Source organism: Pseudorca crassidens, chromosome 3, assembly GCF_039906515.1.
Source record: "Pseudorca crassidens isolate mPseCra1 chromosome 3, mPseCra1.hap1, whole genome shotgun sequence".
NCBI classification, from domain to species: domain Eukaryota; kingdom Metazoa; phylum Chordata; class Mammalia; order Artiodactyla; family Delphinidae; genus Pseudorca; species Pseudorca crassidens.
In genome coordinates this window covers 162,190,628-162,215,564 of record NC_090298.1, presented here as the reverse complement: position 1 = coordinate 162,215,564, position 24,937 = coordinate 162,190,628, and the positions used below count along the sequence as shown (strand labels likewise).

Sequence of the window (24,937 nt, the reverse complement as noted above, 5' to 3'; positions counted from 1 at the left end):
AGGGTACATGCCAGTAGTGGGATTGCTGGGTTGTATGGTAGTTCTATTTGTAATTTTTAAGGAACCTCCATACTGTTCTCCATAGTGGCTGTATCAATTTACATTCCCACCAACAGTGCAAGAGAGTTCCCTTTTCACCACACCCTCTCCAGCATTTATTGTTTGTAAATTTTTTTTTTTTTTTTTTGCGATACGCAGGCCTTTCACTGTTGTGGCCTCTCCCGTTGCGGAGCACAGGCTCCAAACGTGCAGGCTCAGCAGCCATGGCTCACAGGCCCAGCCGCTCCACGGCATGTGGGATCTTCCCGGACCGGAGCACGAACCCGTGTCCCCTGCATCGGCAGGTGGACTCTCAACCACTGCGCCACCAGGGAAGCCCTTGTAGATTTTTTTATGATGGCCATTCTGATGTGTGTGAGGTGATACCTCATTGTAGTTTTGATTTGCATTTCTCTAATGATTAGTGATATTGAGCATCCTTTCATCTGTTTGTTAGCAATCTGTTTATCTTCTTTGGAGAAATGTCTATTTAGGTCTTCTGCCCATTTTTGGATTGGGTTGTTTGGTTTTTTGTTTTTAATTTAATTTAATTTATATTTTATACAGCAGGTTCTTATTAGTTATCTCTTTTATACATATTAGTGTATATATGTCAATCCCAATCTTGCAATTAATCACACCACCACCCCCCCACCCCCGCCACTTTCCCCCCTTGGTGTCCATATGTTTGTTCTCTACATCTCTGTCTCTATTTCTGCCCTTCAAACCAGTTCATCTGTACCATTTTTCTAAGTTCCACATATATGCGTTAATATACGATATTTGTTCTTGTCTTTCTGACTTACTTCACTCTGTATGACAGTCTCTAATCCATCCACGTCTCTACAAGTGACCCAATTTCATTCCTTTTTATAGCTGAGTAATATTCCATTGTATATATGTACCGCATCTTTATCCATTTGTCTGTCGATGGGCATTTAGGTTGCTTCCATGACCTGGCTGTTGTAAATAGTGCTGCAATGAACATTGGGGTGCATTGTCTTTTTGAATTATGGTTTTCTCAGGATATATGCCCTGTAGTGGGATTGCTGGGTCATATGGTAGTTCTATTTTTAATATTTTAAAGCAGCCTCCATTACTATACTCCATAGTGGCTGTATCAATTTACATTCCCACCAACAGCGCAAAAGGGTTCCCTTTTCTCCACACCCGCTCCAGCATTTGTTGTTTGTAGATTTTCTGATGATGCCTATCCTAACTGGTGTGAGGTGATACCTCTTTGTAGTTTTGATTTGCATTTCTCTAATAATTAGTGATGTTGAGCGGCCTTTTTTTTCATGTGCTTCTTGGCCATCTGTGTGTCTTCTTTGGAGAAATGACTATTTAGGTCTTCTTCTCATTTTTGGATTGGATTGTTTTGTGTTTTTGATATTGAGCTGCATGAGCTGTTTATATATTTTGGAGTTTAATCCTTCGTCCGTTGATTCATTTGCAAATATTTTCTGCCATTCTGAGGGTTGTCTTTTTGTCTTGTTTGTAGTTTTCTTTGCTTTGCAAAAGTTTTAAGTTTCATTAGGTCCCATTTGTTTATTTTTGTTTTTATTTCCATTACTTTAGGAGGTGGATCAAAAAAGATCTTGTTGGACTTCCCTGGTGGAGCAGTGGTTGAGAGTCCGCCTGCTGATGCAGGGGACACAGGTTCGTGCCCTGGTCCGGGAAGATCCCATATGCTGCGGAGCAGCTGGGCTCATGAGCCATGGCTGCTGAGCCTGCGCATCCGGAGCCTGTGCTCTGCAACAGGAGAGGCCAGAACAGTGAGAGGCCGGCATACCACAAAAAAAAAAAAAAAAAGATCTTGTTGTGATTTATGTCAAAGAGTGTTCTTCCTATGTTGTCCTCTAAGAGTTTTATAGTGTTCAGTCTTACATTTAGGTCTCTAATCCATTTTGAGTTTATTTTTGTGTATGGTGTTAGGGAGTGTTCTAATTTCATTCTTTTACAGGTAGCTGTCCAGTTTTCCCAGCACCACTTATTGAAGACACTGTCTTTTCTCTATTGTATATCCTTGCCTCCTTTGTCATAGATTAGTTGACCATAGGTGCGTGGGTGTATGTCTGGGATTTTCATCCTGTTCCATTCATCTATATTTCTGGTTTTGTGCCAGTACCATATTGTCTTGGTGACTGTAGCTTTGTAGTATAGTCTGAAGTCAGGGAGTCTAATTCCTCCAGCTCTATTTTTTTCCCCTCAACACTGCTTTGGCTAATCGGGGTCTTTTGTGTCTCCATACAAATTTTAAGATTTTTTGTTATAGTTCTGTAAAAAATGCCATTGGTAATTTGATAGGGATTGCGTTGAATCTGTAGATTGCTATGGGTAGTATAGTCATTTTCACAATATTGATTCTTCCAATCCAAGAACATGGTATACCTCTCCATCTGTTTGTGTCATCTTTGATTTCTTTCATCAGTGTCTTATAGTTTTCTGCATACATTTCTTTTACCTTCTTAGGTAGGTTTATTTCTAGGTATTTTATTCTTTTTGTTGCAATGGTGAATGGGATTATTTCTTTAATTTCTATTTCTGATTTTTCGTTGTTAGTGTATAGGAATGCAAGAGATTTCTGTGCATTAATTTTGTATCCTGCAACTCTACCAAATTCATTGATTAGCTCTAGCAGTTTTCTGGTGGCATCTTTAGGGTCCTCTATGTATACAATCATGTCTTCTGCAAACAGAGACAGTTTTACTTCTTCTTTTCCAATTTGTATTCCTTTTATTTCTTTTTCATCTCTGATTGCCATGGCTAGGACTTCCAAAACTATGTTGAATAATAGTGGCAAGAGTGAACATCCTTGTCTTTTTCCTGATCTTAATGGAAATGCTTTCAGTTTTTCACCATTGAGAATGATGTTTACTGTGGGTTTGTCGTATATGGCCTTTATTATGTTGAGGTATGTTCCCTCTCTGCCTACTTTCTGGAGAGTTTTTATCATAAATAGGTGTTGAATTTTGTCAAAAGCTTTTTCTGCATCTATTGAGATGATCATATGCCTTTTATTCTTCAATTTATTAATACGGTGTATCACATTGATTGATTTGCGTATATTGAGGAATACTTGCATCCCTGGGATAAATCCCACTTGATCATGGTGTATGATCCTTTTAATGTGTTGTTGGATTCTGTTTGCTAGTATTTTGTTGAGGATTTTTGCATCTATATTCATCAGTGATATTAGTCTATAATTTTCATTTTTTGTAGTATCTTTGTCTGGTTTTGGTATCAGGGTGATGATGGCCTCATAGAATGAGTTTGGGAGTTTTCCTTCCTCTGCAATTTGTTGGAAGAGTTTGAGAAGGATGGGTGTTAGCTCTTCTCTAAAGGTTTGATAGAGTTCACCTGTGAAGGCATATGGTCCTAGACTTTTGTTTGTTGGACAATTTTAAATCACAGTTTCAATTTCATTACTTGTGATTGGTGTGTTCATATTTTCTATTTCTTCCTGGTTCAGTCTTGGAAGGTTATACCTTGCTAATAATTTGTTCATTTCTTCCAGGTTGTCCATTTTTGGGGCATAGACTTGCTTGTAGTAGTCTCTTGTGATGCTTTGTATTTCTGTGGTATCTGTTGAAACTTCTCCTTTTTCATTTCTAATTTTATTTTATTTTATTTATTTATTTATTTTTGCAGTATGCAGGCCTGTCACTGTTGTGGCCTCTCCCGTTGTGGAGCACAGGCTCCGGACGCGCGGGCTCAGTGGCCATGGTTCACGGGCCCAGCCACTCCACGGCCTGTGGGATCTTCCCTGACCAGGGCACGAACCCGCGTTCCCTGCATTGGCAGGCAGTCTCTCAACTACTGCGCCACCAGGGAAGCCCTCTAATTTTATTGATTTGAGTCCTCTCCCTCTTTTTCTTGATGAGTCCAGCTAAAGGTTTATCAATTTTGTTTATTTTCTCAAAGAACCAGTTTTTAGTTTTATTGATCTTTGCTATTGTTTTCTTTGTTTCTATTTCATTTATTTCTGCTCTGATCTTTATGATTTCTTTCCTTCTACTAACTTTGGGTTTTGTTTGTTCTTCTTTCTCTAGTTCCTATAGGTGTAAGGTTAGGTTGTTTATTTGAGATTTTTCTTGTTTCTTGAGGTAGGCTTGTATTGCTATAAATTTCCCTCTTAGAACTTCTTTTGCTGCATCCCATCGGTTTTGGATTGTCGTGTTTTCCTTGTAATTTGTCTCTAGGTATTTTTTGATTTCCTCTTTGATTTCTTCAGTGATCTCTTGGTTATTTAGTAATGTATTATTTAGCCTCCATGTGTTTGTGTTTTTTACATTGTTTTCCCTGTAATTGATTTCTAATCTCATAGCATTATGGTCGGAGAAGATGCTTGATATGATTTCAATTTTCTTAAATTTACCGAGGCTTGATTTGTGACCCAAGATGTGGTCTATCCTGGAGAATGTTCCATGTGCAGTTGAGAAGAAAGTGTAATCTGCTGTTTTTGGATGGCATGTCCTATAAATATCAATTAAATCTATCTGTTCGATTGTGTCATTTAAACCTTGTGTTTCCTTATTAATTTTCTGTCTGGGTGATCTGTCCACTGGTGTAAGTGAGGTGTTAAAGTCCCCCACTGTTATTGTGTTACTGTCAAGTTCCTCTTTTATAGCTGTTAGCAGTTGCCTTATGTATTGAGGTGCTCCTCTGTTGGGTGCATATATATTTATAATTGTTATATCTTCTTCTTGGATTGATCCCTTGATCATTATGTAGTGTCCTTCCTTGTCTCTTGTAACATTCTTTATTTCAAAGTCCAGTTTATCTGATATAAGTATTGCTACTCCAGCTTTCTTTTGATTTCCATTTGCATGGAATATCTTTTTCCATCCCCTCAGTTTCAGTCTGTATGTGTCCGTAGGGCTGAAGTGGGTGTCTTGTAGACAGCATATATATATGGGTCTTGTTTTTGTATCCATTCAGCAAGCCTGTGGCTTTTGGTTGGAGCATTTAATCCATTCATGTTTAAGGTAGTTATCGATATGTATGTTCCTATTACCATTTTCTTAATTCTTATGGGTTTGTTTTTGTAGGTGCTGTTCTTCTCTTGTGTTTCCCACCTAAAGAAGTTCCTTTAGCATTTGTTGTAGAGCTGGTTTAGTGGTGCTGAATTCTGTTAGCTTTTGCTTGTCTGTAAAGCTTTTGATTTCTCCATGAAATCTGAATAAGATCCTTGCCAGGTAGAGTAATCTTGGTTGTAGGTTCTTCCCTTTCATTACTTTAAATATATCATGCCAGTCTCTTCTGGCTTTTAGAGTTTCTGCTGAGAAATCAGCTGTTAACTTTATGGGAGTTCCCTTGTATGTTATTTGTCATTTTTCCCTTGTTGCTTTCAATAATTTTTCTTTCTCTTTAACTTTTGTCAATTTGATTACTATGTGTCTCAGCATGTTTCTCCTTGGGTTTATCCTGCCTGGGACTCTCTGCGCCCCCTGGACTTGGGTGGGTATTTCCTTTCCCATGTTAGGGAAATTTTCGACTATAATCTCTTCAAATATTTTCTCGGGTCCTTTCTCTCTCTTCTTCTTCTGGGACCGCTATAATGCGAATATTGGTGCTTTTAATGTTGTCCCAGAGGTCTCTTAGGCTGTCTTCATTTCTTTTCATTCTTTTTTCTTTATTCTGTTCCGTGGCAGTAAATTCCACCATTCTGTCTTCCAGGTCACTTATCCGTTCTTCTGCCTCAGTTTTTCTGCTATTGAGTCTTTCTGGTGTATTTTTCATTTCAGTTATTGTATTGTTCAACTCTGTTTCTTTGCTCTTTAATTCTTCTAGGTGTTTGCTCTTTAATTCTTCTAGGTCTTTGTTAAACATTTCTTGCATCTTCTTGATCTTTGCCTCCATTCTTTTTCCGAGGTCCTCGATCATCTTCACTATCATTATTCTGAATTCTTTTTCTGGAAGGTTGCCTATCTCCATTTCATTTAGTTGTTTTTCTGGGGTTTTATCTTTTTCCTTCATCTGGTACAAAGTCCTCTGCCTTTTCATTGTGTCTGTCTTTCTGTGAATGTGTTTTTTCTTCCACATGCTGCAGAATTGTAGTTCTTCTTGGTTCTGCTCTATTCCCTCTGGTGGTTGAGGCTATCTGATAGGCTTGTGCAAGCTTCCTGATGGGAGGGACTGCTGGTGGGTTGAGCTGGGTGTTGCTCTGGTGGGCAGAGATCAGTAAAACTTTAATTCACTTGTCGGCTGATGGGTGGGGCTGGGTTCCCTCCTTGTTGGTTGTTTGGCCTGAGGCGACCCTGCACTGGAGCGTACCCAGCTCTTTGGTGGGGCTAATGGCAGACTCTGGGAGGGCTCACACCAAGGAGTACTTCCCAGAACCTCTGCTGCCAGTGTCCTTGTCCCCACAGTGAGCCACAGCCATCCCCTGCCTCTGCAGGAGACCCTCCAGCACTAGCAGGTAGTCTGGTTCAGTCTCCCACGGGGTCACTGCTCCTGCCCCTGGGTCCCAATCTGCACACTAATTTGTGTGTGTCCTCCAAACATGGAGTCTATGTTTCCCCCAGTCCTGTCGAAGTCCTGCAATCAAATCCAGCTAGGCTTCAAGGTCTGATTCTCTAGGAATTCCTCCTCCTGTTGCTGGACCCCCAGGTTGGGAAGCCTGACATGGGGCTCAGAACCTTCACTCCAGTGGGTGGTCTTCTGTGGTATAAGTGTTCTCCAGTTTGTGAGTCACCCATGCAGCCGTTATGGAATTTGATTTTATTGTGATTGCACCCCTCCTACCGTCTCATTGTGGCTTCTCCTTTGTCTTTGGATATGGGATATCTTTTTTGGTGAGTTCCAGTGTCTTCCTGTCGATGATTGTTCAACAGTTAGTTGTGATTCTGGTGCTCTTGCAAGAGGGAGTGAGAGCACGTCCTTCTACTACGCCATCTTGAACCAATCTCCAGGTTGTTTGTTTTTTTGATATTGAGCTGCATGAACTGCTTGTATATTTTGGAGATTAATCCTTTGTCAGTTGCTTCGTTTGCAAATATTTTCTCCCACTCTGAGGGTTATCTTTTTGTCTTGGTTATGGTTTCCTTTGCTGTGCAAAAACTTTTAAGTTTCATTAGGTCCCATTTGTTTATTTTTGTTTTTATTTCCATTTCTCTAGGAGGTGGTTCAAAAAGGATCTTGCTGTGATTTATGTCATAGGGTGTTCAGCCTATGTTTTTTTCTAAGAGTTTTATAGTGTCTGGCCTTACATTTAGGTCTTTAATCCATTTTGAGTTCATTTTTGTGTATGGTGTTAGGGAGTGTTCTAATTTCATTCTTTTACATGTAGCTGTCCAGTTTTCACAGCACCACTTATTGAAGAGGCTGTCTTTTCTCAATTGTATATTCTTGCCTCCTTTATCAAAGACAATGTGACCATGTGTGTGTGGGTTTATCTCTGGGATTTTTATCCTGTTCCATTGATCTATATTTCTGTTTTTGTGCCAGTACCATACTATCTTGATGACTGTAGGTTTGTAGTATAGTCTGAAGTCTCGGAGCATGATTCCTCCAGCTCCATTTTTCTTTCTCAAGATTGCTTTGGCTATTCGGGGTCTTTTGTGTTTCCATACCAATTGTGAAATTCTTATTTCTAATTCTGTGAAAAATGGCATTGGTAGCTTGATACAGATTGCATTGAATCTGTATATTGCTTTGGGTAGTATAGTCATTTTCACAATGTTGATTCTTCCAATCCAAGAGCATGGTATATCTCTCCATCTGTTTGGATCATCTTTAATTTCTTTCATCAGTGCTACCTACAGGTCTTTTGTCTCCGTAGGTAGGTTTATTCCTAGGTATTTTATTCTTTCTGTTGCAGTCATAAATGGTAGTGTTTCCTTAATTTCTCTTTCTGATTTTTCATCATTAGTGTCTAGGAATGCAAGAGATTTCTGTGCACTAATTTTGTATCCTGCTACTTTACCAGATTCATTGGTTAGCTCTAATAGTTTTCTGGTAGCATCTTTAGGATTCTCTATGTATAGTATCATGTCATCTGCAAACAGTGACAATTTCACTTCTTCTTTTCCGATTTGGATTCTATTTCTGTGAAAAATGTCATTGGAATTTTGATAGGGATTGCACTGAACACTCGTAAACTGTTGGTGTTCAGGTAAATTGGTGCAGTCACTATGAAAAACAGTCTAAAGATTCCTCAAAAAATTAATAATAGAACTACCATATGATTCAGCTGTTTCACTTCTGAGCATTTATCCAGAGAATATCAAAACACTAATCTGAAAAAAATATATGCACCCCTCTGTTCATTGCAGCATTATTTACAATAGCCAAGATATTGAAACAACCTAAATGCCCATCAATGAATGAAAGGATAAAGAATGTGTGTGACACACACACACACTGGACTACTACTCAGTCATAAAAAATATGAAATCTTGCTATTTGTGACAACATGGGTGGATCTAGAGGGTATTATGCTAAATGGAATAAGTCAGACAGAGAAAGTCAAATACCATATGCTCTCACTTAGTTGTGGAATATAAAAAACAAACATATAAATAAAATACTGCATAAATAAAACCGAATTAAAAAAAATAAGTGAACAAACCAATCCAAGCAAAAACAAACACATAGGTACAGAGAACATAGTACAGGTTACCAGAAGGGAAATGGAATGGGTGGAGGATGAAATGGGTTAAGAAGATCAACTCTATGGTGATGGAGGAAACTAAGCTTTTGGTGGTGAGCATGCTGTAGTGTATATAGAAGTCAAAATATAATGTTGTACACATGAAACTTATATAATGTTATAAACCAATGTTACCTCAATAAATGAAAAAAAAAAACCCACACAGTTCAAGTATCTCCTCCTCTGGAAAGTGTTCTTTAAAGCTGTGATATTGTAATTTATAATAAGAAATATGTATTTGGTCTTTGTCCCCATTTCTGGCAAAGAGCTCCTAATACCCTTGGAATTTCCTGCACGATGAGAGCAATAAAGGTGCCTTTTGTCATGTTAATGAGGTGACTTTTAAAATTGATGTATAGTTGATTTACAATATTATATCAGTTTCAGATGTATAGCCTAGTGATTCAGCACTTCTACAGCTTATATATACTCCATTAAAAATATTACAAGAGGGCTTCCCTGGTGGCAACATGGTTGAGAGTCTGCCTGCTGATGCAGGGAACGTGGGTTCGTGCCCCGGTCCGGGAAGATCTGTGAGCCATGGCTGCTGAGCCTGCGCGTCTGGAGCCTGTGCTCCGCAACGGGAGAGGCCACAACAGTGAGAGGCCCGTGTACCGCAAAAAAAAAAAAAAAATTATTACAAGATAACAGCTATACTTCCCTGTGCTATACAATATATCCTTGTTGCTTATCTATTTTATATTGGGTTGGCCAATAAGTTCGTTTGGTTTTAAGCAAAAATAAGACACATTTTTCAGTTTCACCAAGAACTTTATCGAACGTATTCATTAACTGAATGAACTTTTTGGCCAACCCAATACACAGTGGTTTGTATCTCTTAACCGCCTACTCCTAACCTGCCCCTCCCCCCTTCCCTCTCACCTTTGGTCACCACTCTTTTGTTTTCCATATTGTTAAGTGTGTTTCTCTTTCACATATACATTCATTTATATATTTGTTTAGATTTCACATATAAGTGATATGATTTCACATATAAGTGATATCATACAGTATTTGTCTTTCTCTGTCTTATTTCACTAAGCATAATATTCTCTAGGCCCACCCACGTTGCTGCAAATGGCAGAATAATACACCATGATCGAGTTGGATTGATTTCTGTGTAAATGCTCCCAGAAGCCCTGAGGGAGAGAAGCAAATGGAAGGAGAACATTGGGGACATTACTCCCAAGGACACACAGCCACCAATGCCAAGAACCCCAGCATACACACACACACCCCTGCTGAATGGAACTAAGTTATCCACATAATATAATAATTCATTATCATTATTTCCACCCTATAAGCTTCTGGGTTGGAAGGAGCCAGCTTCCTAGAACCCAAGGGAGGAGAAGAGTCTGTGATATAAGATAGGGCCATCCCAGCCCCCCTCATACTGACTGGCTGAACCCCTAATAAGAAGGCACATATCCTAAAGAGAGGTGGCCTTATGCACAGTCTGAATCCTTTGAGGACTTCAACTAGAAGAAGCAAGAAGTTGCCTCCTCCTCTTGCCCCAAGGGTGAGCAGGGATTCAGCTCCGTAGCGGCAAGGGCTCTGAGTGAGGGTTCACATCCAGTTCTGTTGTGACCCGACTTCTCTGGGGCCTTCTGTCCTATCCTAAGCAGGCTGCTTCTTTCTCAGCATCCAGGTTAGGGTGCTTTCTGCCCTTAAAGCTCAGTAGAGGGGAGGGGACCTCTAAGATGCAGGTAGCACTCATCTGCTATCAGGTCCCACTGAGCTAAGCACTCAAACATGCAAACTAGCACTCGAAAATTAATACAAGGAAAGTGCAATAGGGATGCAGCGACCTGCAGGTCCAGAATTTATTGTCTCCTGGGGCTTCCTTGTGTTATTATCTTTAGTCACTGGTTCTGAATGGCTCCAGAGGGTCACAGGCCTGCACTGGGTGCTTTCCATATGCCTTCTTTGTTAGTCAGTGAAATTATTTCCATTTTACAGATGGACAAACTGAGGCACAGAGTGGCAACACTTTCCAAGGTAATGTAGCTAATGAAGGGCAACGCTGATGACTGGGTCTATGTTTTTTGGACTCCCCATCCCACTGCTGGTTGCTGCCAGGAGTACCTCTTCGTTTGGTTGCATCCACCCTGCCAGGTCCCAGATACCAGAGGCCTGGTCCTTCCTCCCCAGCAGGCAAATTGCAGGCTCTCTCACCCCTAGAGCTGGGGAGCCAGCCTTGCTTATAAGTAGCAGGGGTGCAATCAGACATAAATGGCTTCCTTTGAGGTGGTGGTTGAGGGCAAGACCCCCAGACTCCGGGGGATCTTGCAGGAGTTTGCCCTTGATAACCCAGGGGATGATGACTAGCCTACAAACTTAGGGACTCAAGGTTTAAAAAAAAAAAATGACCCTACAGCTACACTACTTCTTAACAATAATGATAGGTTTGATCTCTTTCTTCTAGAGTCTGTCAGTCTGGCTTTTTCTTGTTCTTCTTTCATTTGTTTCATTCAGCAAACCTAAAATATTAGGTAAATACATCTATTGTGATAACCCTATCACAATATTCATTAAATAAACACACGTATGGAAATATGTTCTTAGGATTCTGAATATTTAACCAGAAAAAAACATGGAGTTTTGTTACACATTTTAAGTGTCAATTCTTATTTTTGTAAGATTAATACATTTATATTTCTAATAAATTTCTAACATACTTTTATCAACCAAAAAAGGATGAGGAGGATGGAATAAAAAAATAAAAAGCAAAAATGAAACTGACTGTGATGATGAGGGTAATAAATCTAGGAAGTAGGGAGTCTCAGACAACTCAGAACAGATCCTGAAACAGGAATGCAGCCAGAATTCAGAATTCCTGCTCAGCCACCCAGGGGAAAGCTGCCCACCCGCACGGCCCAGGACACCACAGAAGGCAGAGGCTCATTCCTTGTAAACTGAGTGATGCTGGAAGGAGGCAAAGCCCAGGGCTTTTCCTTCATCCAGCTGGGTTTCTCCCCAGCATGGGGGGCTGTGAACTGCCTGGGCCATAGGCTCAGGCATGTTTGCTGCTGGCAATTGTGTTTCTAAGAGACAGTTCCTACACTGTTGGTGGGAATGTAAATGGGTACAGCCTCTATGGAGAACCGTATGGAGGTTCCTTAAACAACTAAAAATAGAGATACCGTGTGATCCAGCAATCCCACTCCTGGGCATATATCCAGAGAAAACCATACTTCAAAAAGATACATGCACCCCAATGTTCACTGCAGCACTATTTATTGATACAATAGCCAGGACATGGAAACAACCTAAATGTCCATCGACAGAGGAGTGGATAAAGAAGATGTGGTACATATATACAACGGAATATTACTCAGCCATGAAAAGAATGAAATAATGCCATTTGCAGCAACATGGATGGACCTAGAGATTGTCATACTGAGTAAATAAGTCAGACAGAGAAAGACTAATATCATATGATATCGCTTGTATGTGGAATCTAAAAAAAATGGTACAAATAAACTTATTTACAAAACAGAAATAGAGTCATAGGTGTAGAAAGCAAACTTATGGTTACCAACAGGGAAAGGGGGGGAGGTATAAATTGGGAGATTGGGATTGACATATACACACTACTATATATAAAATAGATAACTAATAAAGACCTACTGCATAGCACAGGGAACTCTACTCAATACTCTGTAATGGCCTATATGGGAAAAGAATCTAAAAAAGAGTGGATATATGTATATGTATAACTGACTCACTTTGCTGTACACCTGGAACTAACACAACATTGTAAATCAACTATACTCCAATAAAAATTTTAAAAAAGACAGTTCTTTGTCCCTGAAGCGTCCTCCAAGGTTCATGCCCCAGATCAGCCATGTTCTCAGAGACAGGCTGTGAAGAAGATAGGGACTCAAAAAATAGGCTGGACGTTGTCCCCAAGAATGTCCCCAAAAGGAGAAGCTGGACCCATGACAGGATTGGGGACAGAGCCCTGGCTGAAGTGGGGGGGCATGTGGGTACCACTTGACACAAACTGAAGGGCTCTTCCAGAGGGCCCTGTGAGGATGGAGGGGGGTACAGAGGGAGAGGGGGCAAAGCTGGATGCTTCTCTAAGAGCCTCAGGAGAGTTGAGGACTGAGTTCATCCTGGGGCTCTCAGAGGAGGTTGCAGCTGTCAGAAAAGATGTTTTGCTCGTCTTCATGCCAGTGCTGGCAACCTGAGCTTGTACTTTGGACAGTGCAGATGAACTAGCATCCCCTCAGGTTATCAGGGCATCTGTCATGACTGGGGAATGAGGCTGCAGACCAGTAGTCTCCTCCTCCTTTATTCATGCAATGAATATTTACTGCATACCTACTATGTTCCAGGTACTGGGACAGGCTGCCTTACACATAACTGGTCATAGGGTACAATGTATTTCTTATTATGGATCCCAGTCTAAAAAGGAAACTCGGTTTCGGTTTCCTTATCTGCAACGTGGAAACGATAATGGTATGTACTTCATCAGGTCACTAAGAGTATTAAATGAATTAATCTATGCAAAGGGCTTAAAACAGTGTCCGGCACACGACAGTGTTCTCGATTGTTGTATGAATATGATTTGTCAAAATTCACCAAAGACTGAACTTTATGTGAATTAAAATTTAAAAATACAAAATAAAATATAAAATAATAAAGATATTATTACAACTCATTTTAGCATAGCACTTATCACAATATTATTATTATTAGAAGGAGGAGGTAACTTGGATCAGAGTTACTCTTAGGGAGTGGGTCAGAATCAGAGAAAGTGGGGACCAGGATAAGAATCAATGATGGGAAGCAGGGGTCAGATTCACTGTATGTTGGGGAGTCACAAAGCTGGACGCCCAAAGGACAGCTGTCCCAGAACAGCCCTTGTAAGGGGCAGCGTGGTCCAATGGAGGTAGATGAGACTGGTCAGTGTGGGATGAGAGGTCCAGAGAGGGTGGGGGACAGCCAGGCAGGATGCCCCACTGCAATATCTGTTCCCTTGACCGTTGTGAGGCCCGGCTCCACGCAGGTATGGGGTCAGACGAGCTGGGGAAGCTCCTTGGGCATCTCCTCCCAGGCATGGACCCAGCAGGGGGGTGCAGGGAGGGGGCACCCAGCCCAGGACAGCAGGGGAAATGCCAATCCCATCCCCACCTGCAGGAGGGGCCTCCGATAATGGGCAGAGCCCACTGCTCCCCTGCCCTGCTGGCCCATCCTGCACCCACAAGGGACTGCTGGTGGGGGTGGTCCTTTGGGGATTTCAGCACCAACTGTTCCCCAGGGCAGAAGTCCTATGTGCCCTGGAAGGAAAGACCTAAGGGCTCTTCTTCCCACCTGAGAAAAGTGAGGACATGCTGCCAGGAGAGAAAGAGGAGGACCCCCTGCAAGAAAAAAAGAGCTCTCGCTCTCTCTCTCTCTCTCTCTCTCTCTCTCTCTCTCTCTCTCTCTCTCTCGCTCTCACACACACACACACGCACTCTCCCACATACTTGTGCACACATACAAATTCAGTAACGCGCACACACACACACACAAATGCACGCACACACACAGCTGGAACTCAAGTCCTGGAGTCCTGGATTTCATCCTGGTTCTGCCCCAGCTCACTTCATGGAGGCTCATCTTTAAAGCAGAAATAACACCATCTTTAAAGCAGAAATAACATCAGAGAATATCTATCCCCATGTTGCACTGGGTTTCACTGGGATGTGTTAGTCATGGACCCACAGCAACAACGTCCTCCCCCTTCAAGTCTTCGCTTCTCAGGGAGCCTTCCCCCAACCCCGCCCCATTGAAAAGAGCAACCCGCCCCCCAACACACTCCAGTACCCCAGATTCTCTGTCCCAAATTTTTCTCCTTATCACCTTCTTAATACTTAAATACCTAATTTACTTACTATTGTTATGGTTATGGTCTGTCTCCCCCTGCTAGAATATCAGCTCAGCAAGGATCTTTCTCTTGATCACAGCTGGCCTGACATTTGCCTCCCACGGCTCTGGGCTTATGATGCATTAAGGCCCCTGGGGACAGCTCTGAGCCCTGAGCAGGGGCAGGAAGATGAGGAAGCGGGCTGGTACCTGTGCCGAGAAGCCAGACCTGGATAGTGGGATGCAGAGTGTAGTGTTTGGAGTCAGACACACTGGGTTTGAAGCCCAGATCTACCCTGGTCACATGAGAAACCTTCTTCTTTGAGCTTCTGTCCCCTCACCTCTGAAATGGGGATGGCCATTCACATCACTCTGGAACTTTGGGTCTCCCTGAAGGCGGGAGGGATTCATTTACCTGCTCGCCTGGGGCAACCTTGGGAGCATCAAGTGACCAGAAGGACAACCTAGGTATAAAGAAGCCTAGGGCTGCCCTGCCGGCCTGGATCCAGCACCTTCCTTTTGGGGGAGGCCACACAGTAACTGGAAAGAAAGGTGACTCTATTCCTTGTGATCAGGAGAAAACATGAGCAAACCTTTCCTCTTTTCCTGGAGCTGAGTCACAGGTGGTGAAAGATTCTGAAATTCTGGCCAGAGCAGGTTACACTCTGGAACCCACCTCTCAGCTCCAGATACCCTCCACGCACATACCTACTCCCTCCAATGCCCTGTCCCTTGATAATCTCCCTCCCTGGACCTCGGATATCTCAGCCAAGCCTGGACTGGAGCAATGACTGTTGTCCAGGGACGCAGGAAGGGGCTCAACAGCACAGCAAGATCTTTATACTGTCAGGATACTGCTCAGAGGGGCAATGGAGAACAGCTGTCTCCCCTGGGGGAGGTACTCAAGGGCCAGGAAACAGGCAGGAGAGGAGAAATCCTCCTCAACCCTCAGTCTCTTCCCAGGTAGAGGGTAAAGGTCGGGACTTAGGAATCATCTAGAAATGGGTGTTCAGATCCCTGCTGTGTGACTTTAAACAAAAGGCTCAACCTCTCTGAGCCTCAGTTTCCTCTTCTGTAAAATGGGAGGCAATATGCCCCTATTCTCACCCACACAAGCTCAATCCACATAACGCAGGTAAAAGCCCTGGCACATACATCTCCATATCCCCTCCCTCGTGCATCTCCCTCCCACCCTCCCTATCCCACTGCTCTAGGTGGTCACAAAGCACCCAGCTGATCTCCCTGTGCTATGCAGCTGCTTCCCACTAGCTAGCTATTTTACATTTGGTAGTATATATATATATATATATATATATATATATAGCTGATTCACTTTGTTACACAGCAGAAACTAACACAACATTGTAAAGCAATTATCCTCTAATAATGTTAAAAAAAAAAAAAGCCCTGGCACATAGTAGGCACGCAATACAAAATGATGATTATTGCAGTCCTCTGGGATCTTGGGGTGTTTCAGCCGCAGGGGCAAAGAGGGAAAAAGCACAGGATGCAGATGTGGATGAAGATGCACCAGATGAGTCCAGGGTGGAGGGAGAGGTGAGTGGGGAATGGATCTCCACCGGCTCTGGAATTTTTTAAATTACTCTTTGGGGAGATAGAAACTCAGAGAGGTTAGGTGTCAAGCCCAAGGACACACAGCCTGTCAGCATTGGATTTAGATTTCTTTTCATCTCTGCCCAGGGATTAAGGGAGTCTTTCCCAGCGTTAAAGTCAAGAGTCCTGAAGGGTGTCTGAATTGATATTCCAGGGGGATCCCTGCCCTGACAGGCGTCCTGTTTACTGTGGAATTGATGGGGAATTGGGGAGGAGTGTCAACCCCTTAGTCCAGGCAACCAGCCCTCACTGGGCAGGAGCAAGAGTCTGCTCAGTTCAAACAGCCCTCAGCATCAGACTCTGAGGGAGCCTTGGGGTCAAAAGCAGTTAAACAGCCTCTGTTTGTGGTGATGTGCTTTGGGGACAGCTCAGGGTGACACGCCCCATCAGAGGTGGTGGAATTGTCTGATACAAACCCGCCCACAATTCAGGCCATTGTGTGGGTGCCTTACAATGGCATCCAACCGCAAAGCTCTTCCAGGGGCAAGAGCTGGCCTGGGTGACTCAGGGCTGGGGGGCTGGGGGGCCCTCTCCACCTGCTTCAGGAGCTGCAGCAAGGCCTGAGTGGGTGAGGAGGCAGCCCACCTACTCTGGGTGGCTCCTGGGCTGCCAGTGTCCAGGGCCTGAGGTCCTCAGGATGGGGAAGCAGGATGACCCCACCATCACTCTCCTTCAGGCCTTAGTGGCTTCCATTTCCCAGACAAGCATTGAGGACAGTCCTTTCTCCTGGGAGGAGTAAACGGACAGATATTTAAGCACCTGGCACATAGTAGATGCCCGTTCTCAGGTTATCTTGGACACCAGAGCGGTTTGGCTGGAAAGCCCTGACTTCCTGCCCAAGGAGGCAGCTGGAGTAAAACAGTCCGGGGGTCTAGGCAGCCCTAGAGCCACACGTGGAGGATCTTGGACCTTCTTTCCGTAGGGGAGAGAGCCCAACACCAAGCTGGACTCTCAGCTTTTCCTGAGGCCAGTGAGTTTCTCTGGTTAGCCAGACCCAAGCTGATCCCTCAGATGACCAACAGGCCTGCAAAGTGCTCCTTGAGAGCCAAGAACATACCTCCCCTAACCCTCACAGTCTGCCTTTCTGCTCCCACCCCTCCCCTCAGCATCCCGCCTTCAAGCAGCCCAAATGCGCTCACATCACATTGAATGACCCAAACACACCTTGCGCCTTCCTGCCTCCTGGCCTCTGCCCACCCATTCTCCCTGCCAGGAGTGCCCTTTTCCTTCTTCCACTAATTGCACCTGTAGAAATCCCTGCCAACCAAACACCACCCTGCAGTTTAGGCAAACCCTCACCTCCAGAACCCCTAAGGTGGCAAACCTCCTGCTCAGCCTTGTACCAAGAGAGCCTGGGCACCCCTCTGCCTCGCCCACCAGCCTGGAGTTCCTGCAAGCCTGTGGCTGTGACTTTCTCATTTCCCACCTGAGAGCTGAGCACAGGTACTGGGATCCGAGGTGTCAGTAAACAAACAAACCCAGATAGATAACCAATAAGGACCTACTGTATAGCACAGGGAACTCAGTATTCTGTGATAACCTATATGAGAAAAGAATCTAAAAAAGAATGAATGTATATGTATAACTGAATCACTTTGCTGTACACCTGAAACTAACACAACATTGTAAATCAACTATACTCCAATAAAAAACAAAAAAACCGCACCCAAACCCTAGGGAACGAACGTATAAGTGAGCCAGAGAAAGAAGAGGTGCCTGGGTATCTCTGATCCAGCAATATTTAATTCATGATGTAACCACTGTGTGAAGTCTTCCCAGTCAGTTTGGAAAACGTAGCCTCACCTGGCTGGCTGTGATGGAAGCCTTTGCTGAAAAGCAAAAGCCCTTGTGGCTGCCCCTGGAGGGGTGCTTGGGAAGCTGAGGAGCCTGTCACATCTGCCCCTCTTTTCCAGGAATCTGTCCGACTCCTCTGCTGGCCCCAGCTCAGCCCGGCTTACCTGGCCCACAGGTGAGGAGGAGGGTCACGGTCAGAGCCAGCATCTGCCCTCGCCGATGGCGCCCCAGGTGTGCAGGGCTTTCCCTGCCCATGCTCCTGCCCACCCGCTCGGGGAAGTGCACCTCACCCCGAACAAGTCCCAGTGACTGAACCCAGCCCAGTCGAGCCAGCCAGGCTCCTGGGAGGGCGTTGAGGACACGCCTTGCTGAGCTTCCCGAGAGGGGCAGGGCCTGCCCTAGGGGGAAGCAGTGGCTCTGCGGCTGGCAAAGGTCAGCTGGCATTATTCAGTGCCCTCGTGGCGACTAACGCCCGCCGACTGATACCCTCTGTGAAGAGGGGCCCAGGGGATCCCCACCCACCAGACTCAGCCTGGCTCCCGAAAAGCCTGTTGCCAGACCAAGAGACACCCTCCTACTCCACCCCTCCCCCTGCCCCCCACCCAAGGGTCCGGCTGGCCTTAAAGGTGAACAGGAGGTTGACCATAGATCTGTCCTAATCTTTCAAGTCCCCTGGGTTCTACCTGACAACTTCCTGCTCAGGGGCTGGCACCACCAGACCGAGCTGGGTGGACCCTCCCTGGGGGAGGCACGGCTGGCTCCCAGGGTTTTGGAATGTGCGGAGTGGGAGACTGCATTCCCACGTGGGAACTCCCTGGCTGCCAGGGAAGCAGAGGGCTGGTGTTGTGGTCCGCTTGGGGAGTCCCTCAGAGCCACCCTGTGCCCCCCCTGTACCCCTCCAGGCCCCAAATGGCCAGCATGGGGACTGCAGTGCTCACTCCCCAGCCAAGCCCTTCAGCGGCCCCAGGGGCAGAGAAGAGCAGGAGGGGCTGGCGTGGGATTCTGCTTCCTCCCTGACAAGGCTGCAGCCTCCAGGGATTCTTGTCACCCCAGGCTTGGGCTGTTACAACAGCTGCCCTTCTCCCCCGCCATCTGCCAAACAGATTTTGCCAGGGCGACCCTCCTTAGGTACGTGATCCCCCGTGTCCCCCATGCTCCTCCCTCGTCCAGGCACTCAGGAGACCCTCACCCTCCCTCCTGGCCCACCCCTCAAGCCTCTAACAGCCAGACAGGTGGGTTTATCTTCTCATCTAGGGAACGGCACACGCAGGTGTGAAGGTGGCAGGCAGTGGCCACCCCACGAATCCTCACATCTCTCCTGCATCTGGTACCCAGAGCCAAACTCCATGGACCTGTAGCCAAGGTGAGCTTATCCGAACACCCACCCACCCCCCCTGCCCCCCGGTCCTTCATGCTCAATGCGGCGTCCTGCTAACCTACTCTCCACCTTTCTTGCCCGGATGCCGTTCACTCGCTCTCAGCATAGACACACTCTGCTGAGCCCCTACTACACTTCAGGCATGCAGCCTGGCCAAGATGGACAAATGATCAAGGTGGGGTGGCAGAAGCGTAGAAGTCGGTGGGAGACACCAGTCCCAGGCTGGGAAGGGGCAGGGGATCAGGGAAGGCTTCCTGGAGGAGGTGCCACATACACCAAGTCCTGAAGGATAAGCTGAAGCCAGCTGGGCCAGGGGAGGTGGGGAGTAGAGAAAGGAGTGTTCCAGGGAAAAGACACAGTGTTAGCAAAGACTGGAGGCAGCGGGGAGCAGGAAGTGGAGTCTGGCTTTTGTCCAAACCCCCTCCCTTTGTTGTCTACCCGGGCACCTCTTCCCTTCCTTAAGGAAACAATCAGAAATAGAGGCCAAGCTAGAGGGTCCAGTGGGAGATCACGGTGGTCAGCTCCCCGCACCTCACAGAGGGGAAAGTTGGGCACCCAAAAAGTACCAGGACCAGCAGGATCAGTGACACAGCTGGGACCAGACCCCAGATCCTTGGACTCTCCGAACTCTGCCTATTTAAGCATGTGAGGCCTGGATTTAAATCCTGTCTCTCCAGGACATGTCAACGAGCACCCCCAAACACCATCAGAGAGGCTTTAGCGTCCAGGAGCTGCCCTGCTCTTACAACGGGTGCACAGGGGTTTATGGGTTTAGGTTCACAATGGGTAATCACAACTACTGTTTATTGAACACCTACTATGCACTGGGCATGGCTTCCAGTCATCCCCACGACCCTGAAGCTAGGTTTTACCCTCACAGTGGTTCTATAAGGTGGTTGCTACTCATTGCCCCATTGCACAGATGAGAATGCCGAGGCTTAGGGATTTGCCCAAAGTCACTCATCTAGCACATAGCAGAACTAGGATTTGAACTCTGTTTTGATCGAGAACAGTGTTTCTCACCTAAGGGTTATTCCCCCCACCCCCCAGAGGACATTTGGCAATGTCTAGAGTCATTTTTGGTTGTCATGAGGGGAAGGGGGCCTGCTACTGGCATCTAGTGGATAGTGAACAGGGATGTTGGTGAATATCCTACAGTGCAAAAGACAAACACACTTGACAATGAATAATTCAGCCCCAAATGTCAATACTGACACTGATAAAAAAACACAAACAAACAACCCCCCCCAAAAAAAAAACAAAAAACCTGGTCTAAAGCCACACTGTTGTCCAGTGGAACTTTCTGGATAATGTTCATGTTCTATATCTGTGCCATCCAACAGGGCCACCCACCATGAGCCACGCGTGGCCACTGAGCACTTGAAATGTGGCTGGTGTGACTGAGGAACTGAATTTTTAATTTTGTTTAATCTGAATTTTAAAAAGAGCAATCCTCAGTTGAGTTATTAGAAAATTTATGAGTAGGCATGGAAGAGCTTAAGCATGTGAATGTACTTTTTCTTTTTTTAGATTTATTTTATTGAAGTATAGTTGATATACAATGTTGTGTTAATATCTACTGTACAGCAAAGTGATTCAGCTATACATATATGTACATTCTTTTTCATGTTCTTTTCCATTACGGTTTATCCCAGGATGTTGAAAATAGTCCCCTGTGCTATACAGTAGGATCTTGTTGTTTATCCATTCTATAAATAATAGTTTGCATCTGCTAATCCCAAGCTCCCAATCCTTCCCTCCCCCACTCCCCCTCCCACTTGGTAACCACAAGTCTGTTCTCTATATCTGTGAGTCTGTTGTTTTTTGGTAGATAAGTTCATTTGTGTCATACTTTAGATTCCACACATAAGCGATATCATATGATACTTGTCTTTGTCTGGCTTACTTCACTTAGTATGATAATCTATCTCTAGGTCTATCCATGTTGCTGCAAATAACATTATTTCATTTTTTTTTACAGCTGAGTAATATTCCATTGTATATATGTACCACATCTTTATCTATTCATCTGTCGATGGACATTTAGGTTGCTTCCATGTCCTGGCTATTGTGAATAGTGCTGCAATGAATATTGGGGTGCATGTATCTTTTCAAAGTATGGTTTTCTACAGATACATGCCCAAGAGTGGGGTTGCTGGATCATATGTTAGCTTTATTTTTAGTTTTTTAAGGAACCTCAATACTGTTCTCCATAGGGGCTGCACCAATTTACATTCCCACCAACAGTGTAGAGGATTCCCTTTTATCCACACCCTCTCCAGCATTTGTTATTTGTAGACATTTTAAAGACGGCCATTCTAACCAGTGTGAGGTGGTACCTCATTGTAGTTTTGATAGCATGTGCCTAATAATCAGCGGATGTACTTTTTCTACTGGAGTTTTATGAAATCTAAATACAGATCAAGAGCTCAGATTACAAATCTAGCGTCCGAAATGAGATGCTCTATAAAGTTTAAAATGCATACCGGATTTAGAAGATGTAGGATGAGAAAATAATGTAAAATATCTCCTTAGTCATTTTATACTAGTTACTGATTGAAATGATAACTATTTGGATATACTGGTTAAATAAAATAGATGATGAAAATGAACAGCACCAGTGTCTTTTTACTCTTTTAATGTGGCTACTGGAAAATCTCCAATTACGTATGTGACTTGGGTTCTTGGGTTCTCTTTCTATTGGATAACACTGGTCTGGGATCTGAGTGCTCCCCACTATAAATAATGTTAATTATTTAAGATATTATTCTTATTATTTAATCTTAGTCATCTTAACTATAAATACCTTTGCCTCTCTTTGTTCTGTCTCCCCCGGCTTGGCAGTTCCTGCACCAATGACAAGGATGGGGTGGGATCCATATTCCCTTCTCTACCCTTGACGATGCTGAGCTACGTCAACAAGACCACTTGGGAATGGGGGAAGATGAGGGCAGGTCTCTGGATGCTCTTCTCTCAGAGGTCTGCCTGCCCTTCTGTGGGGACATGGAGAGAACAGCAGGGTCAGAGAAGGGGCAAAGCAACCTCTGGCTTCTGCTGGACCCAGAATGACTGAGTGGCCTGAGCCAGCCTTGCTTTCCGATGGCATTGCTGGGGGAAGAAGGGAAACGTCAGGGCTGGGCTGGGCTGCCTGAGCAAGACAGAAGGCTGAGGATACTGCCTGGGCAGAAAGGGAGAGAGAAGCTAGTGGTAGAGGCACAATCAGAGAAGCAGGAGGAGTAACCCACACGGTCGGTCGTCACTGAACCTGCAGGAGCAGTGGGTTTTGAGGGCAAGGGAGAGAGTACCATATACATGTCATATAAAAGGCAGAGGTAGGGACTCCCCTGGTGGTTCAGTGGTTAAGACTCCACGCTTCCACTACAGGTGGCATCAGTTCGATCCCTGGTTGGGGAACTAAGATCCTGCTTGCGTGCAACCAAAAAAAAAAAAAGCAGAGGTAGAAGAAGCTCAGGAGAAGCTATCAATGATTCTTGAGACAGTTGTTTCCATGCAGGAAAATGGGCAAGGCCAGGTTGTCAGGCTTAGAAGTCAAGAGGGTATGAGACTGGTGCTAGAGGTAGCCTGGGTTCAAATCCTTGTCACTCCACAGCAGCGATAATGACTACAATAATAATGTTTACTGACCACCTACTGTATGCCAGCCATTAGGGAAACAGGAAGAAGAAGTGTGCCAGGAGCTAAGGGCGCTGACATTAAATCACAGCATTAACAAGCAGCATTTATTCAATGTTTTCTCTGAGCTCCTTCCTTTACAGTCTTTAATGGCTCATTTGGTTCTATGAGATGGTGCATTCATCAACCCATTTCACAGAGAAAGAGACTGAGGTGCAAAGATGCTCTATAATCACACAAGACTGCAGTGAGGCAGCTTATGTTTCCATTCATAATATGTTCAAGAACAGGCAAGACTAACAGATGGGAATGAAAGCCAATGATGTGCTGGGCATGGGGACATTGGAAAAGGAGCATGAGGGAAATTTCTAGAGCAGCAGTTCTCAATCAGGGACAGTTATGCTCCCCGGGGACATTTGGCACTGTCTGGGGACATTCTGAGCTGTCCAAACTGAGAAGTGTTGTCAAAGAAGACATACAGATGGCCAACAGGTACATGAAAAGGTGCTGAACGTCACTAATCATCAGGAAAATGCAAATCAAAACCATAAGGAGATGTTGCTTCAACCTCTTAGGATGGCTATCACCGAAAAGACAAGAGATAGTTCATAGCAGCACTATTCACAAGAGCCAAGACATGGAAGCAACCTAGATGTCCATTGACAGATGAATGCATAAAGAAGATGTGGTACATATATACAACAGAATATTACTCAGCCATAAAAAGAATGAAATAATGCCATTTGCAGCAACATGGATGGACCTAGAGATTATCAGACTAAGTGAAGTAAACCAGACAAAGACAAATATCATATGACATCGCTTATGTGTGGAATCTAATAAAAAAAGATACAAATGAACTTATTTACAAAACCGAAAGAGACTCACAGACATAGAAAACAAACTTATAGTTACCAAGGGGGAAAGGAGGGGGAGGGGAGAGGGATAAATTAGGAGGTTGATTAACATATACACTACTATATGTAAAACAGATAATCAACAAGGACCTACTGTATAGCACAGGGAACTATATTCAATATTTGTAATAACCTATAAGGGAAAAGAATCTGAAAAAGAATATATATATATATATATATATATATATATATATATATGCACAACTGAATCACTGTTCTGTATACCTGAAACTAACATGATATTGTAAATCAACGATACTTCAATAAAAAAAGAAAGTAAAGAAAAACAGTGTTTAGCACCTTAAAATAATCATATATATATGATTATTCAGCATCTTAAAATAATCATATACACACACACATATATATGTATAAATTGCTATAAAAAAAGAAAAGACGACACAACAAATGCTAGTTAGGATGTGGAGAAAAGGGAATCTTCATGCACTGTTGGTGAAATGTAAATTGGTGCAGCCCCTACAGTTAAAAATTTTAAAATAGAACTACCATATGATCCAGCAATCCCACTTCTGGGTATTTATCCAAAGGAAATAAAATCTTGATCTCAAAGAGATATCTGCACCTCCACATCATTTTAGCATTATTTACAATAGCCAAGACATGGAAACAACCTAAGTGTCTATCAATGGATGAATGGATAAAGAAAGCAACACACACACACACACACACACACACACACACACACACACACACACACTGGAATATCATTTAGCCATAAATAGGAGAAAATCTTGTCATTTGCAACAACAAGGATGCACCTGAAGGGTATTATGCTAAGTGAAATAAGCCGGGCAGAGAAATACAAGTACTGTATGATTTCATATGTGGAATCTAAACAAACCATACTCAGTAATACAGAGAACAGATTGGTGGTTGCCAGAGGTGGGGAGTAGGGTGGGGAGGGGTGCAGGAAATGGGTGAAGGTAGTCAAAACGCACAAACTTCCAGGGAACAAAAAAACAAGTAAGAGGTGTGATGTGGGTGCTACTGGCATCTAGTGGGTGTTGGCTGGGGTCGAGGTCAACATCCTACAGT

The 24,937-nt window shown here is 44.1% G+C and overlaps 1 protein-coding gene across 1 annotated transcript in view; it reads right to left on the bottom strand.

The window, feature by feature from the left end:
• Window positions 1-18,397, bottom strand: part of LOC137221063 (mucin-16-like) — a 74,204-nt gene extending 55,807 nt beyond the window's left edge. Inside the window, 1 exon segment of the mRNA XM_067730261.1 lies at window positions 18,118-18,397. Coding sequence (XP_067586362.1) covers window positions 18,118-18,397 — 280 coding nt within the window.
• Between the last annotated feature and the right edge of the window lie 6,540 nt (window positions 18,398-24,937).